We start from the raw sequence: 16,985 nt of genomic DNA, 5'->3' as shown, positions 1-16,985 counted from the left end.
CTGATTACTGTGTTAAGAGCAATTGATATCAGCCTGAAGACTGCTACTGAAGTCTAACCCAAGGCAGGACAATGTTACAAGTCATCTCTCATTGATTTGTTGTGACATTATCCAGTGTTAGACATATACTATTCTCTTTTATCATGAAATTGCACATTCTCCATGTGGAATTTCATCATTTTGGCCAACAATAAATAATGTAGTTACTCTCAACCCCAAAGCCACTTGGAGGAGAGATGAGAGAGTAAGTCATGTAAATGGAATAAACAGAGGATTTAAAAAAAATATTATTTTACCCCAATTGGTAGTTACAGTCTTGTCCCATCGCTGCAACTCCTGCACGGACTCCGGAGGGGTCAAAGGTCAAGAGCCATGCATCCTCCGAAACACAACCCTGCAAGCCACACTGCTTCTTGACACACTGCTCGCTTAACCCGGAAGCCAGCCGCACCAATGTGTCGGAGGAAACACTGTACAGCTGGCGACCGAAGTCAGCGTGCATGCGCCCGGGCCCGCGACAAGTAGTCATTGGAGCGTGATGGGACAAGGACATCCTGGCTGGCCAAACCCTCCCCTAACCCGGACGACGCTGGGCCAATTGTGCACCGCCTCATGGGTCTCCCGGTCGCGGCCCATGCCTTAGACCACTGCGCCATTCAGGAGGCCCATAAATAGAGGATATAAATGAACATTTAAGTCATGCTTCCAAATCTCAAGTTAGAATTCATCCCTGTCTTTATAACTGCACCCTCAAAGTCAAGATGAGAGCTTAGCGATATCTAGAAACACCTTCATGTCTTCTCCCTAAACCCCCCTCTTTGGGTCTAATTGTTCATTCCAGGACAAGGACTTTGGCAAGCAGACCCTGCACAAGGGCCACGCCAACCCACTGGCGGAGGTGACCACGAGCCTGAAGACGTACCAGCACTTCACTCTGGAGAAGGCCTACCTGGGAGAGGACTTCTTCTGGGCCTTCACCCCAGTGGCTGGGGACTTCATCCGCATCCGTTTCTTCACGCCGGTCCGCATCGAGAGGTGTGTGTGTGTGCTCACATGCTTGGATACACACACTTACATGGACCCACACACACATAAACACACACACATGCATGTGCACACATACATGCGCACGCACACATGCACAAACACACACACGCTGTGCTAGTGGACAAAGACGATCTCCACACAGATCTCCACACATGTCCCAGACTGTCGCTCTCCCTCTCTCTCTCCCCCCCCCCCTCTCTCTCTCTCTCTCCCTCTCGCTCCCCCTCTCCCTCCACTAGTCCCATGTGAATAATCTGCATATGCATTACATAAATATACATATTTAACACTAATGTAGATGACATGCATATTCAACAGGCATGGGAGCCCAGTCACAGATCAGATGTGTTCACGTTTTTCCTCCAGGACTTCACATTACTGTCAAGGCAGATGGTCTATCTGCTGCTGGATCCCTACATATAAAGGCTCTGTGGTCACCACTGTCTTCTAATGGTGACGCTGTGGCTCTGTGGTCACCACTGTCTTCTAATGGTGACCCTGTGGCTCTGTGGTCACCACTGTCTTCTAATGGTGACGCTGTGGCTCTGTGGTCACCACTGTCTTCTAATGGTGACGCTGTGGCTCTGTGGTCACCACTGTCTTCTAACGGAGACGCTGTGGCTCTGTGGTCACCACTGTCTTCTAATGGTGACGCTGTGGCTCTGTGGTCACCACTGTCTTCTAACGGAGACGCTGTGGCCCTGTGGTCACCACTGTCTTCTAACGGAGACGCTGTGGCCCTGTGGTCACCACTGTCTTCTAATGGTGACGCTGTGGCCCTGTGGTCACCACTGTCTTCTAATGGTGACGCTGTGGCCCTGTGGTCACCACTGTCTTCTAATGGTGACGCTGTGGCTCTGTGGTCACCACTGTCTTCTAATGGTGACGCTGTGGCTCTGTGGTCACCACTGTCTTCTAACGGAGACGCTGTGGCTCTGTGGTCACCACTGTCTTCTAATGGTCAAGCTGTGGCTCTGTGGTCACCAGTGTCGCCTCAGTTGTCCAGGCTGCTGTTAGATACTTGGTGGGACATGCATTTGTACAAAGCAAAATGTAGATGGCGTTTGAACTGGGTGATTGGTTGGCTGGCTGGCTGGCTGGCTGGCTGGCTGGCTGACTGATAATGATGATGATGATCAAAGGAGCCTGAGCAATGGAGCAAACGGAGCAGCTGTATCCCCACTTTCAAAATAGGGGTGCAATCGTTTGTTTTTGCTCCCTCAATTTTTTACCAGAAAATGATCATGATCCATTGGGTAATTTATCATTTTCAATGATTAGTAATGTTTTGAGCTAGAATGTATTAAAATAGATATGCCCATTTTATATATAATATAATAATTAACAGATTGCATATCCCCTGTCCCCCGTCTCCTCAAGATGAATGGTTTTGACCACTGGAAGGTTTTGCTTCGCTCCCGCACGGCACTGTTTTGGTTCAGTGCAGTTAGAAAGCACTAGTTGCACCACTGGTGTATAAAATGAAAAGGCACCTGCAAAATTGTTAATCTATTTTGTTGTGCTGTTATTACATTTATATTGTTGTTTCCCATTCGATGGTGTTGGTTCAATGGTGTTGTTCCATGTCATTTGAGCTGCGTGCACCACGAGCAAATTCATTGTATCATTTCACTTTGCCTGTTAGAACCATGATGAGCACGGGCACATCTGATTAGGCTTCTCTGTATCACACTCTGAGTAGCCTTCCATCAGTCTACCAAAGGTTGCACCTTAGCAGAACACTGCATTTCTGTAGCTCGCGGGCTGTCAATGAGTAGCTCGCTATTGAAAAATAATCAGTAGGCCTAATGATTCAATCTGTGAAATAACCCCCCCATTCTGCATTTTGTCATATTTATTTTCCCAACATCAATCGGTTAAATCACATAGTTAAAATGTTTTCATTCAGTTACAAAACTAACAGTCCTAGGTGAGACACATATGCAAGTGCACCGTGGACGCTTTGCAGTTACAATGTAGCCAAGCTGTGTCTTTATGTGTCTGTGCCAAATGAAAAAGTACAGGATAATTTGTATTTCGATAAAACAAACAGCTCTGCTTGGCTTGGTAAGTAATATCGACCAAATAAGCCATTTCTAGTCTTTGCATCAAATATGTATGCTGCTGAGACAAGTTAATTTTAAACATTTTCATGGCGCCAAAAAAAAGTGGGCACCCATGATGATGATGATGATAGTGGTGGATCAATTTGTGTTGAATATCAAATTGACATCTCCCCATTTGTTATCCTCTCTCTCTCTCTCTGTCTTTCAAGGTATTTCTTCCGTAGCGGGAACATTGAGCACCCAGGGGACAAGCTGTTCAACACCACTGTGGAGGTGCTGCCTTTTGACGTGAGTCTCACCGCTATTCACCCGATTCAGTCCCAGAACATTATTACCATTACATAAGCTTTACCATATATTATCTTGTAATACGAGGCTCACCACTATAAGCCTGATTCATCCTGTCACAGGATTGCCAGTAGCACTTTACATTACATAGACCTTTACTATAGTAATACCACTGGAAATATATAAAATTACAGTGATTTATACAACGGGTGGGTCTAACCCTGAATGCTGATTGGTTAAAAGTGCATTCCAGATGGTGTCTATTCCAGTTTCCACCCTTAAAATGCCTATTTACTCTGTTCCATCTGACTACGCAATCCACTGTCTCATCAGCCCAGCCAGGCAATTTATAAACGTGATCTCCACTATAAAAAGCATCTAGACATTATCTCACATTTCTTTTAGACTAACATTTAGTTTTCAACAGCAGATATTTGTATAAACCTTGCTGTCTGTCTCTCTGACATTTGCAACATTGTTTCAATATTCAAATTTTATCTCCAGCTGTCCCATAGTAATGAACGTATCGGGAGTCGGAACGAGACAGACAGGCAGGCAGCTTTTCTCAGCATTTCTAAATCATGAATCAGCTGGCATCATTTAATGGATGAGTGAGCGAAAAAAGTATTTGATCCCCTGCTGATTTTGTACGTTTGCCCACTGTCAAATAAATTATCAGTCTATAATTTGAATGGTAGGTTTATTTGAACAGTGAGAGACAGAATAACAACCAAAAAATCCAGAAAAACGCATGTCAAAAATGTTATAAATTGATTTGCATTTTAATGAGGGAAATAAGTATTTGACCCCTCTGCAAAACATGACTTAGTACTTGGTGGCAAAACCCTTGTTGGCAATCACAGAGGTCAGACGTTTCTTGTAGTTGGCCACCAGGTTTGCACACATCTCAAGAGGGATTTTGTCCCACTCCTCTTTGCAGATCTTCTCCAAATCATTAAGGTTTCGAGGCTGACGTTTGGCAACTCAAACCTTCAGCTCCCTCCACAGATTTTCTATGGGATTAAGGTCTGGAGACTGGCTAGGCCACTCCAGGACCTTAATGTGCTTCTTCTTGAGCCACTCCTTTGTTGCCTTGGCCATGTGTTTTGGGTCATTGTCATGCTGGAATACCCATCCACGACCCATTTTCAATGCCCTGGCTGAGGGAAAGAGGTTCTCACCCAAGATTTGACGGTACATGGCCCCGTCCATCGTCCCTTTGATGCGGTGAAGTTGTCCTGTCCCCTTAGCAGAAAAACACCCCCAAAGCATAATGTTTCCACCTCCATGTTTGACGGTGGGGATGGTGTTCTTGGGGTCATAGGCAGCATTCCTCCTCCTCCAAACACGGCGAGTTGAATTGATGCCAAAGAGCTCCATTTTGGTCTCATCTGACCACAACACTTTCACCCAGTTCTCCTCTGAATCATTCAGATGTTCATTGGCAAACTTCAGACAGGCCTGTATATGTGCTTTCTTGAGCAGGGGGACCTTGCGGGCGCTGCAGGATTTCAGTCCTTCACGGCGTAGTGTGTTACCAATTGTTTTCTTGGTGACTATGGTCCCAGCTGCCTTGAGATCATTGACAAGATCCTCCCGTGTAGTTCTGGGCTGATTCCTCACTGTTCTCATGATCATTGCAACTCCACGAGGTGAGATCTTGCATGGAGCCCCAGGCCGAGGGAGATTGACAGTTACAGTGAGGGAAAAAAGTATTTGATCCCCTGCTGATTTTGTACGTTTGCCCACAGACAAAGAAATGATCAGTCTATAATTTTAATGGTAGGTTTATTTGAACAGTGAGAGACAGAATAACAACAAAAAAATCCAGAAAAACGCATGTAAAAAATGTTATACATTTATTTGCATTTTAATGAGGGAAATAAGTATTTGACCCCCTCTAAATCAGAAAGATTTCTGGCTCCCAGGTGTCTTTTATGCAGGTCATGAGCTGAGATTAGGAGCACACTCTTAAAGGGAGTGCTCCTAATCTCAGCTTGTTACCTGTATAAAAGACACCTGTCCACAGAAGCAATCAATCAATCAGATTCCAAACTCTCCACCATGTCCAAGACCAAAGAGCTCTCCAAGGATGTCAGGGACAAGATTGTAGACCTACACAAGGCTGGAATGGGCTACAAGACCATCGCCAAGCAGCTTGGTGAGAAGGTGACAAAAGTTGGTGCGATTATTTGCAAATGGAAGAAACACAAAAGGACTGTCAATCTCCCTCGGCCTGGGGCTCCATGCAAGATCTCACCTCGTGGAGTTGCAATGATCATGAGAATGGTGAGGAATCAGCCCAGAACTACACGGGAGGATCTTGTCAATGAGCTCAAGGCAGCTGGGACCATAGTCACCAAGAAAACAATTGGTAACACACTACGCCGTGAAGGACTGAAATGCTGCAGCGCCCGCAAGGTCCCCCTGCTCAAGAAAGCACATATACAGGCCCGTCTGAAGTTTGCCAATGAATATCTGAATGATTCAGAGGAGAACTGGGTGAAAGTGTTGTGATCAGATGAGACCAAAATCGAGCTCTTTGGCATCAACTCAACTCGCCGTGTTTGGAGGAGGAGGAATGCTGCCTATGACCCCAAGAACACCATCCCCACCGTCAAACATCGAGGTGGAAACATTATGCTTTGGGGATGTTTTTCTGCTAAGGGGACAGGACAACTTCACCGCATCAAAGGGACGATGGACGGCGCCATGTACCGTCAAATCTTGGGTGAGAACCTCCTTCCCTCAGCCAGGGCATTGAAAATGGGTCGTGGATGGATATTCCAGCATGACAATGACCCAAAACACACGGCCAAGGCAACAAAGGAGTGGTTCAAGAAGAAGCACATTAAGGTCCTGGAGTGGCCTAGCCAGTCTCCAGACCTTAATCCCATAGAAAATCTGTGGAGGGAGCTGAAGGTTCGTGTTGCCAAACGTCAGCCTCGAAACCTGAATGACTTGGAGAAGATCTGCAAAGAGGAGTGGGACAAAATCCCTCCTGAGATGTGTGCAAACCTGGTGGCCAACTACAAGAAACGTCTGACCTCTGTGATTGCCAACAAGGGTTTTGCCACCAAGTACTAAGTCATGTTTTGCAGTGGGACGAAATACTTATTTCCCTCATTAAAATGCAAATCAATTTATAACATTTTTGACATGCGTTTTTCTGGATTTTTTTGGTTGTTATTCTGTCTCTCACTGTTCAAATAAACCTACCATTCAAATTATAGACTGACCATTTCTTTGTCAGTGGGCAAACTTACAAAATCAGCAGGGGATCAAATACTTTTTTCCCTCACTGTATACAAAGACATTTCAATCAACAAAAGGTCAAACGAAACGAAGTGCAGCTAGTTTGCAGTCTTTCCAGCTTCAGTTTGAAGTGATTGTGTTAGCTGTGTTGTTGGCTAGCTCCTCTGAACAACAGTGTCCTGACGAGAGAGCACATTTTCTATGCCAGGCGACATCGCGCCTCATTAGCTCATTGTTATGGATCTATCCAAATAAATGTCACTAGAAAACAGCTTAAACAAATGCAAATGCAGCTGTTATTATTCTGGCTGCACTGTGTGACATGACTGTAAATTAGCCGTAGTTGACTAGCTAGCAAGCAAGGGATAAGAACGTTGCCAGCCAGTATGGCAATGGAACATTTAGAACGAACGACTGGGTTGCGTCCATAGATACAGAACAAAAATACTGGGTTGCGTCTCTGGCAACTGAACCAATAGAACGAATGACCAGCCGGCTTGGGTAGCAACCCTAGATTTGTGTCGGGACTATATCTTGCAGAAGGATGAAATAGTATGAATAAATTAATCAAAATAACGTTTTTAATGAAAATATGTCAACCATTATTTTAATATGTTGGTAACCCGTTGTATAAAAGTGATAATGCCCTCGAAGCTGGTGTTTGGAGGATATATTGGCACGGTTTGCTGGCCCTCGACTTCGTCCCGGGCCTAACAACACCGTGCCAATATATCCTCCAAACACCAGCTTCGAGGGCATTATCACTTAATTATACCATGGCATTGTTTAATACTCCTTTCTGATTGGCTTGAAGGGCACTCTAGAGCGTGCATTATTTCCCTAAAACACACAGTATATTTGCACGGTAGAATTCAATGGCTATAGTTAATTTTTACATGTTTTGTTTGAGCTGCTTTTGAAAGCAAAAGTCTAATTGAAAACAGTATTGGTATTTGTTGAATTCAAATTTCATAATAGCAAGCTAGGACTGATGGTTTGGTAAGTCTGTTTGTTTGGTTACCAAGGCAACTACTGTAGCTATCTAGTAAACTTGCTAGCTACTTCAGTGGATGTTGAACACATTTCTACCTGCAAATGAACAAAGCTCTAGTGGCAAATGTGTTAAATTATAGACAAAAAGGGATAGTCAACTCGGGGCTCTATGCGTTCTCTGGAAAATAATGCAACTCCGTGGAAGGTCCGCTAGCGCGTCGTGGAACACACCTTCCATATTGTTCATTATTTTCCATAGAAAGCATAGCCCCTCATTATCCCTTACATACACTGAGCATACCAAACATTAGGAACACCTTCCTAATATTGAGTTGCCCTCAGAACAGCCTCAATTCAACTCTACAAGGTGTCGAAAGCGTTCTACAGGGATGCTGGCCCATGTTGAATCCAATGCTTCCCACAGTTGTGTCACGTTGGCTGGATGTCCTTTGGGTGGTGAACCATTCTTGATACACACAGGAAACTGTTGAGCGTGAAAAACCCAGCAGCGTTGCAGTTCTTGACACAAACCGGTGTGCCTGGCACCTACTACCATACCCTGTTTGAAGCATTACATATTTTGTGTCAAGAACTGTGTCAGTTGTCCATGTGTCAGTTGTCTCAAGGCTTAAAAATCATTCTTTAACCTGTTTCCTACCCTTCATCTACACTGATTGAAGTGGATTTAACAAGTGACATCAATATCATAGCTTTTACCTGGATTCACCTGGTCAGTCTATGTCATGTTTTCTACACTCAGTGTATATTACTATGAGGTATGTTTTGTTATCATTACATACAGTGGGGAAAAAAAGTATTTAGTCAGCCACCAATTGTGCAAGTTCTCCCACTTAAAAAGATGAGAGAGGCCTGTAATTTTCATCATAGGTACACGTCAACTATGACAGACAAATTGAGAAAAAGAAATCCAGAAAATCACATTGTAGGATTTTTAATGAATTTATTTGCAAATTATGGTGGAAAATAAGTATTTGGTCACCTACAAACAAGCAAGATTTCTGGCTCTCACAGACATGTAACTTCTTCTTTAAGAGGCTCCTCTGTCCTCCACTCGTTACCTGTATTAATGGCACCTGTTTGAACTTGTTATCAGTATAAAATACACCTGTCCACAACCTCAAACAGTCACACTCCAAACTCCACTATGGCCAAGACCAAAGAGCTGTCAAAGGACACCAGAAACAAAATTGTAGACCTGCACCAGGCTGGGAAGACTGAATCTGCAACAGGTAAGCAGCTTGGTTTGAAGAAATCAACTGTGGGAGCAATTATTAGGAAATGGAAGACATACAAGACCACTGATAATCTCCCTCGATCTGGGGCTCCACGCAAGATCTCACCCCGTGGGGTCAAAATGATCACAAGAACGGTGAGCAAAATCTCAGAACCACACGGGGGGACCTAGTGAATGACCTGCAGAGAGCTGGGACCAAAGTAACAAAGCCTACCATCAGTAACACACTACGCCGCCAGGGACTCAAATCCTGCAGTGCCAGACGTGTCCCCCTGCTTAAGCCAGTACATGTCCAGGCCCGTCTGAAGTTTGCTAGAGTGAATTTGGATGATCCAGAAGAGGATTGGGAGAATGTCATTTGGTCAGATGAAACCAAAATAGAACTTTTTGGTAAAAACTCAACTCGTCGTGTTTGGAGGACAAAGAATGCTGAGTTGCATCCAAAGAACACCATACCTACTGTGAAGCATGGGGGTGGAAACATCATGCTTTGGGGCTGTTTTTCTGCAAAGGGACCAGGACGACTGATCCGTGTAAAGGAAAGAATGAATGGGGCCATGTATCGTGAGATTTTGAGTGAAAACCTCCTTCCATCAGTAAGGGCATTGAAGATGAAACCTGGCTGGGTCTTTCAGCATGACAATGATCCCAAACACACCGCCCGGGCAACGAAGGAGTGACTTCGTAAGAAGCATTTCAAGGTCCTGGAGTGGCCTAGCCAGTCTCCAGATCTCAACCCCATAGAAAATCTTTGGAGGGAGTTGAAAGTCCGTGTTGCCCAGCGACAGCCCCAAAACATCACTGATCTAGAGGAGATCTGCATGGAGGAATGGGCCAAAATACCAGCAACAGTGTGTGAAAACCTTGTGAAGACTTACAGAAAACGTTTGACCTGTGTCATTGCCAACAAAGGGTGTATAACAAAGTATTGAGAAACTTTTGTTATTGACCAAATACTTATTTTCCACCATAATTTGCAAATAAATTCATTAAAAATCCTACAATGTGATTTTCTGGATTTTTTTTTTCAATTTGTCTGTCATAGTTGACGTGTACCTATGATGAAAATGACAGGCCTCTCTCATCTTTTTAAGTGGGAGAACTTGCACAATTGGTGGCTGACTAAATACTTTTTTTCCCCACTGTATATTCAGCCATATATTGTTACATACAGGGACTCAAGATCATATACTTTCAGAAGATCTCTATTATTTTGTGTTATTTCTATTGAGATACAGCCCATTTCTTGTAAGGCCACACTGGGTACATTACTCTTCTTCAAGTGGAAAGACATATAATTCTCTCAATTGGAAAGACATATGAAGTCAGCTTCCATCAGGTTGACATAGGAGGACGTAAGCCATGTTTAATGCGAGCACCCACAGTGTTAAGCCCCAGAGGACACAGAGAAAGGACAGAAGAAATAGAGGGAGAGAGAGGCAAAGAGGTGAGAAATTACTCAAGACAGAGTGAGGTTCTCTCTCAAAACAAAAGGGAGAGTACGAGAGAGATATTGAGGAGAAAGAAAGAGAGAAGAAGAGGACTCCTGGGCGGTGGTAATCAGATCCGTCTCCCGCCGGCCACGGTTTGAGAGCTTTCGCCTTAAAAAATATTTCATCCGGCAGGGTGGCTAGGCGAGGCGGGGATTTCAGATTAGGTTCTGCAAACTGCCGCTCGCCGCGACAGATGAATAGCTGGATCTTTTACCCCTGTCTCTCCTCCCTCTCAGTCTATCTCTCTTTTATTATTTATTCTCCCTCCTGCACTCATTCAATCTCTCCCTACACCTGACTGTCATTGAAACCCTGTAATGCTGCAAGAGGGTGGAGGTGTTGCTGTTTTTTTGTTGTTGTTGTTGTTCCTCCTATGGGAAGAATATCCGCTAATGATGGGTAGAAGTGTTGCTTGTCTTTAGACTTACAACAAGTTATGCCTGTCATAGAATGGAGAAGAGAGGATTGAGGAAAGAAAGGTAAGGAAAGATAGAGAGAGAAGACAGATGAGGAAAGATAAGAAGAAGACAAGAAGATGATTAAACAGGAGGAAGAAATCAGAGAGAGAGAGAGAGAGAGAGAGAGAGAGAGAGAGAGAGAGAGAGAGAGAGAGAGAGAGAGAGAGAGAGAGAGAGAGAGAGAGAGAGAGAGAGAGAGAGAGAGAGAGAGAGAGAGAGAGAGAGAGAGAGAGAGAGAGAGAGAGAGAGAGAGAGAGAGAGAGAGAGAGAGAGAGAGAGAGAGAGAGAGAGAGAGAGAGAGAGAGAGAGAGAGAGAGAGAACCTCGCTGTCAGGTGCAGTTAAACGGTGGGAGGAGGGATATGTCATATCTGTACAGTGTAGCGTACAGATGTAGGATCTTAATTTGATCGTTGTTTTGTTACTGAGGAAATACAGATGAGCTTTGTGATTTACATAAATTCACAGAAAACCCACACTAACATACAGTTATATTAACAGTATTGCACTTTTTATGTAGCCTACTTTTGGCCAGCTAATAGCCTAACCACCGATCAAGCAACATTATGGACTAAACGTTCAAATCCTCTTGCTGCGTTCAAATTATTTTGCTGTGACAATATAGGTCAAATTAAGATGCTACATCTGTAATCACTTGTGTGATCTGACCCGCATTGATTTCTGTTTAGAGGACCAACAGAAAGGGAAAATTCTGCCACAGAAGGTCAGCTTGTTTTCCCTCACTCCATCCTCCCGTACTTTCTCCTTCATTGCTTTAGATAAGCGAGTCAAACAGATATTTCTCCAACAGTATGATTGGCTGTGACACAGCAGCAACACTAAAGAGTCCCGCTCTATTAACTATGATGACTCATTTATATTTTTCTCACTTTTATGTTGTAAGACAAGAGGTCAAAGTTAGGTGGATCTGAGTTCACGACTAGTGCCGTGAGGTGAATGTACTGTGTGTGTGTGTGTGTGTGTGTGTGTGATCTACTAACTTAATCTGGAGATGAAAGGAGGACAGTACCAAGAAGTTTGCTGTTGTGAATACATTGGTTGAAGATGTATACAGTAGATTGAAGCTGTGATCTGAGTGCAGATCAAACAGGGTTTCTGCCTGCATTGATCTTGGTGTGCATGTGTATATGTGTTCCTGTGTTGTGTTCCTCACACACCTCTCTCTCCTTCTCCTACAGAATATCCAGTCAGAAAAAGAGGCCTTGAAAGAGAGGAGAGAGAAAACACCCAAATACCACAGAACAGAGGACGGCTTTATCAGAATAGGTGAGTATATCGCTTTCCGTTGCAAAACAGTTCCCCTCTAATGAAAATGACCCAGAAATCAATTAGCGCCATGCTACCAAAGACATATTTCAATAGGTGGTTATTAGTACTGGGGATGTATTTACCAGAAGTGTTAAGAACTAGTACTGCAGACAGAATCACCCAAAGCCAAACAAAAGACTCCACTATCATAACAATGATGTCATCTTTTTAGAGAATCCAACACTGTACTCCCTGCCAAAATATCCCTCCAAAATTCTTTCCCTTTTGTTTTCACCCATCCATTCATCAGTCCCCTTCATCTAACAAAAACCTTGTGCCAGATTCTAACCGGTACTGGCAAACAGGAACAGTTCACATGGACTAAGACAGGCCCTGACAAATTACACACACACAAACACACACACACACACACAGGCCCCTGACAAATCCATCTCACTCAATTACTGAGGGCTCCAACACATGATTAGCTGCTGCACCGTCTAGGACTTTCACAGGACGACGGGAGGAGTGGATAAGGCTTACCTTCATAGTTTTTAGCGGACCTTAGGTGCTCTTTCTGAAATTGCGTGAAGTGCAAGACAAGTGTTGCACCGGTGCGCTTTAAAATGATAGCATGGTACTCATTGAAAATAATTGGATTAAATGACCTTACAGTGTTTTATATCATGTTGAAATAGGAAGATGGGTAAAATGTAGTTAACATAAGGTAGAAAGAAGGGTTTGAGCTCAATTCCATTACAACTGAATCAGTGGCAAAGTGTTAGATACACCATCGTTCCTTCCTTAATTACAGATCTGAGGGGTGGATTTGTTAATGCAATAGGGCAGAAACCTTGCTTTCATGTACACTATTATATATCCATTGACATACAGATTATTGATTAATTCAATGAAGGAAGGAAGGAAGGAAGGAAGAAAGGAAGGAAGGGAGTAGACAACGAGTGAGGGTGCATGTTCTGAGTATTCAAACACATCCCCAGGCCAGTGATTGCTGTCTCCGTAACACAGAGACAGGCTTTCATCCCCTTGAAAGAGGTACTCCTTCTGACAGCATATAAATTACTACAAGCACTCCCGCTCATTCATAAATATTTCAAGGGGGAATCAATATCAATCTGGCACAGTAGTTCACGTTTGGACCAAATCAATTAATTGTGCGATATTGCTATCAAATGTTCACCAGGTTCTTCTCCCTCCAGCTCTACTTTCAGGTGTAGTGTAACCTAAACCATATAACTCACTCTATCACTGTGGAACAAGATTGATAAGAGAGATAATTCATTTTGTATAGGTAACATTTCTGTAGTAGAGCAACAAAGAAAGCATAGCAAGCTGAACACATTTTATGGTTGTATTTGATACCACCTCCTTGGCTTGAACCAATTGAAACGTCAACACAACATATCTTGACTAATGTGAACTCTGTTAGAATTTAGGAGCCCATGCAGTATTTATTGAGGTACAAATACAATACAATGCTGCATCATGACTACAGTGTTTATTGACAAAGTCAATAGACCCTTTTTCAGTACACGACACACTGACATCACGCACAGATGCGCGCGACTCTTGGCTGCAGTAAGCAAGCCATCGCCATCTGCATCCATTCAACATAGCCTAGATTTACGTTTTTATTACTTCTAAACAAAATAACTTTTTGGGGTTCTCATACGCTTACAATTATGTTTTGATTCTTGCTTGAACAGTCGTTAAGATTGTTTGTTTGTGATCTTTGCAAAATAACTATTTTGGATGCAGCAGTTGTTAGCTAGAATGCTAACACTCATTGATATACTGTAAGCTGTAGCAAAAGCTAGCCAAAGAGCCATTTTACTGGTTGAAGTTGAAGTGTTTTTTAAATATAATGCAGTTGATTTGCGACGATGACACAAACATTATATTAAGCAGGACATTCATGCGAGCCTTAAAATCCAATTATAATCAAATTACAATCCATAAGCAACATGTAAATAGAGGCTTTTTGGGCCAGTTGCTGGCATTCTATAAGAAATCCCCCTTGTTCTGCCACCAGTTTGTGCGCATCGCCTTTGTGCGGCAATGTTTGTAAACACAGAAAGGGGTCTATAGATGTCCAGCCACAGTCCATTGGTTATATTAGTCTGATATATCGATCCTCTCTCTCGCTGACCTCTAGGAGTGTTCCATAATGGGATCGCCGAGGGGGAGGTGGATCCCACATTCGGGCCCCTGGAGGCCCTTCGTCTCTCTGTGATCACAGACTGCCCCGTCTGGGTCATCCTGAGCGAGGTAAGGCGGCCTAGCCATCACCCGTTCACCACAGAACCTTGGGAGCCTTGTCTTATAAAGAATCCCTTGTATTTTAGGCAACTTAAAGTGATAGTTCACTGAAAAATCTAAGTTGGTCCGATGTTTTCAGGCCTCAAAAGTGGTCTAATGTCAAGTTGAATATATACCTCAAACAGATGTCTATGGTTTTGTCTCAAATGCTATTTCTCTTGCACTTCAGATATTCATCAAGAAAGCAGAGTGAACGTCAACACCCCGCAGCAATACCTCAGTCATCCGTTCGACCGTTCGACAGAGGAACGGAGCCTTTGAAAGCTAAAGCTATACTCATTCCCTGGCTTTTGGCAATTAGTTTCTCGAGGGTAGTCGGAGTGCGCCATCTGCTGGCGAGATCTTGCCATCGCAGGGTCCTTCTGAGACTGTCAGCCCAATCCACCGTTGACAGACCGCGTGGGAAGATTTTCCCAGACGCGTAATCGGCAAACGCGCCCTGCGTGGACGACACACAGACGACGCTGTATTTAGGAAACTGTATTTATGTGTACATAAAGGTTTATGTTTTAAATAACTGTAATTACACTGGTAATTGTAAAATAGCTCGCAAGATTGTTTAGCTCCTTTTGATGACATTATGACAATGAAATGTTGCTGCTTCGGAATCAAAGACTAAATTGCCCAACTTCAATAACTGATAATCATGTTTGACAAATGTTACTGGTTTTACCCAAATATATTCATAATAGGCAGAATCTACCGCACACCCAGAGCTGAATTGTGAAGGTGCTGGAGGCAAAAGGCAAAACTGGAGAAACAGGAAATAGTCTCTGCACACACATTTATTTAATTGTGGCTGAGCTTTCGGACAGTCGACCAAATGTATTCATAAAATACGGATGAATGTGGATATAGGCCTAATATGCATATGTATGTAACACAATCATATGAATGATCTCTATTATGTGTGTTGATATGTATTTACAGTGAGTGAGTGTCCACAAAAGTCAGTCAGAAAAGTAGCCTAGGCTTATACAGTGTAGAAGGAAATAGAACATTAGCCAGAAAGTACACACATGTCTAATGTTTGAATAAAATATCTTGATATGGTCAATTCTAAAGCCAGAAAGTCAATGTAGGCACATTATGATTATGGTTAGAACATCTGTTTGAGACTTATTTCATGAACCATCTTTCCTAACATTGTTTTTTCCCCTCTCCGCCTATCAATTTGCCTTAATGTGACATGAAGTTAACCAGGTTGTGGGGATAAATCAATGTATGGCAAGGCCAGTCACAAGCTCCTCAATTGCATTAGCTAGGAAAATGGAAAAGACAGCGGCCTCAATAATACAGGAAACATATCTGATTTAGCTGTTGGATTTTCTCTGTCTACCACATATCAGATACACATGGTTAGTTGTATCCAAGGAGCCACATATCAGAAACACACATGTGGTAATTGTCTGGACTAGTCTGATGTTAGAGAAATATGTAGCTCTAACCAATGCATGAAGAATCATCTTTACTGTCAATAGAATCTATGTGTCTCATAATGACCATGAAGAAATCAAGGAAGGACCCCTTTCTTCTCTTCAAGTGAGGTCTCATGCGAGAGTGAAACTGTCCAATATGACAACCCCTCTCATTCCACATATTCTGCACTACTACTATATTGAATTGAAGGCGGAATTTATTAAAGTATTGTAATTATCCCGACACCAGACTTATACATCTTCCAAATAGGCTCTGTGAAGGCAAGGGCCCAACTCAACTTCTATGCATTGCTTAGATGCAAAGTATTTTGCAGTTAAAGGGACATATTCATTTTATTTTGCACACTTGGATCCAAAAAACATTCTTTTATCAGAGCCCAACCACAAAACCATTGAAAGCCCTTGATCGAAATCTGTTGGCACAGAACAAGAGTATGGGATTTCAGCCAATACAAGTGTACTGAAAGAGAAATTAAACTTGGGGACCTAAAGCAGAAGCAAGGCCGCTTTTCTATCGAATACAGAAGGCCTAGATTCTGATTCTGCTCAATGTTAACACAGTTTCTCAGCAACAACAGACCTAAACTGGTTTTCTGTTCATTGGGGTGTGCACTCCAGTAAACAATCTGTTTTAGGAGCCCCTTTGATGCTATCGGTATGGCTGCTATACAGTAGCAGGTGCGTGGGGGCATTAAGTCAACATAGGGCAATGGCCAGAAAAATCTGAACTGTACCTAATGACTCTGACCTGCCCTCTGCTAAGGAGGAGAAAGAGTTTTCTTTTCTTGTAAAGTGCACTGGAATGCATTGCTATTATATGTTGTATTTTGTATCATTTAGATAAACTATATTTAATGATGTTATCTTCTATCCAATCTGTGAATTGTAATAAAGACCGAATTTCAGTTGACATGGGTTTGTTTTTGTTTTTGTTTCAAGTAATTTTCTCTGGTCAATTCAATGCAAATCTGAGTAATCTCGCCGAGGGCTATATGTGGATTATTCTGCTCTTGTGGATGGTGGGCTACGCTACTTGTCTGCTACCAAATCACATGTACAAGGGTCACATTCCTTACATACTTCA

The 16,985-nt window shown here is 43.0% G+C and overlaps 1 protein-coding gene across 1 annotated transcript in view; it reads left to right on the top strand.

Annotated features, from left to right (window-relative positions):
- Positions 1-16,811, top strand: part of LOC121541640 (alpha-1,3-mannosyl-glycoprotein 4-beta-N-acetylglucosaminyltransferase B-like) — a gene marked incomplete at its 5' end in the record, with an annotated part of 86,422 nt that extends 69,611 nt beyond the window's left edge. The window contains 5 exons of the mRNA XM_041850807.2: positions 842-1,035; positions 3,323-3,401; positions 12,053-12,140; positions 14,299-14,411; positions 14,632-16,811. Coding sequence (XP_041706741.2) covers positions 842-1,035; positions 3,323-3,401; positions 12,053-12,140; positions 14,299-14,411; positions 14,632-14,655 — 498 coding nt within the window. The remainder of the gene's footprint in view (positions 1-841; positions 1,036-3,322; positions 3,402-12,052; positions 12,141-14,298; positions 14,412-14,631) is intronic.
- Positions 16,812-16,985: the final 174 nt, after the last annotated feature.

The sequence above is a fragment of the Coregonus clupeaformis genome, chromosome 3 (assembly GCF_020615455.1).
Source record: "Coregonus clupeaformis isolate EN_2021a chromosome 3, ASM2061545v1, whole genome shotgun sequence".
NCBI classification, from domain to species: domain Eukaryota; kingdom Metazoa; phylum Chordata; class Actinopteri; order Salmoniformes; family Salmonidae; genus Coregonus; species Coregonus clupeaformis.
The sequence above is the reverse complement of the archived record's forward strand: the minus strand, read 5'-3'. Positions and strand labels throughout refer to the sequence as shown.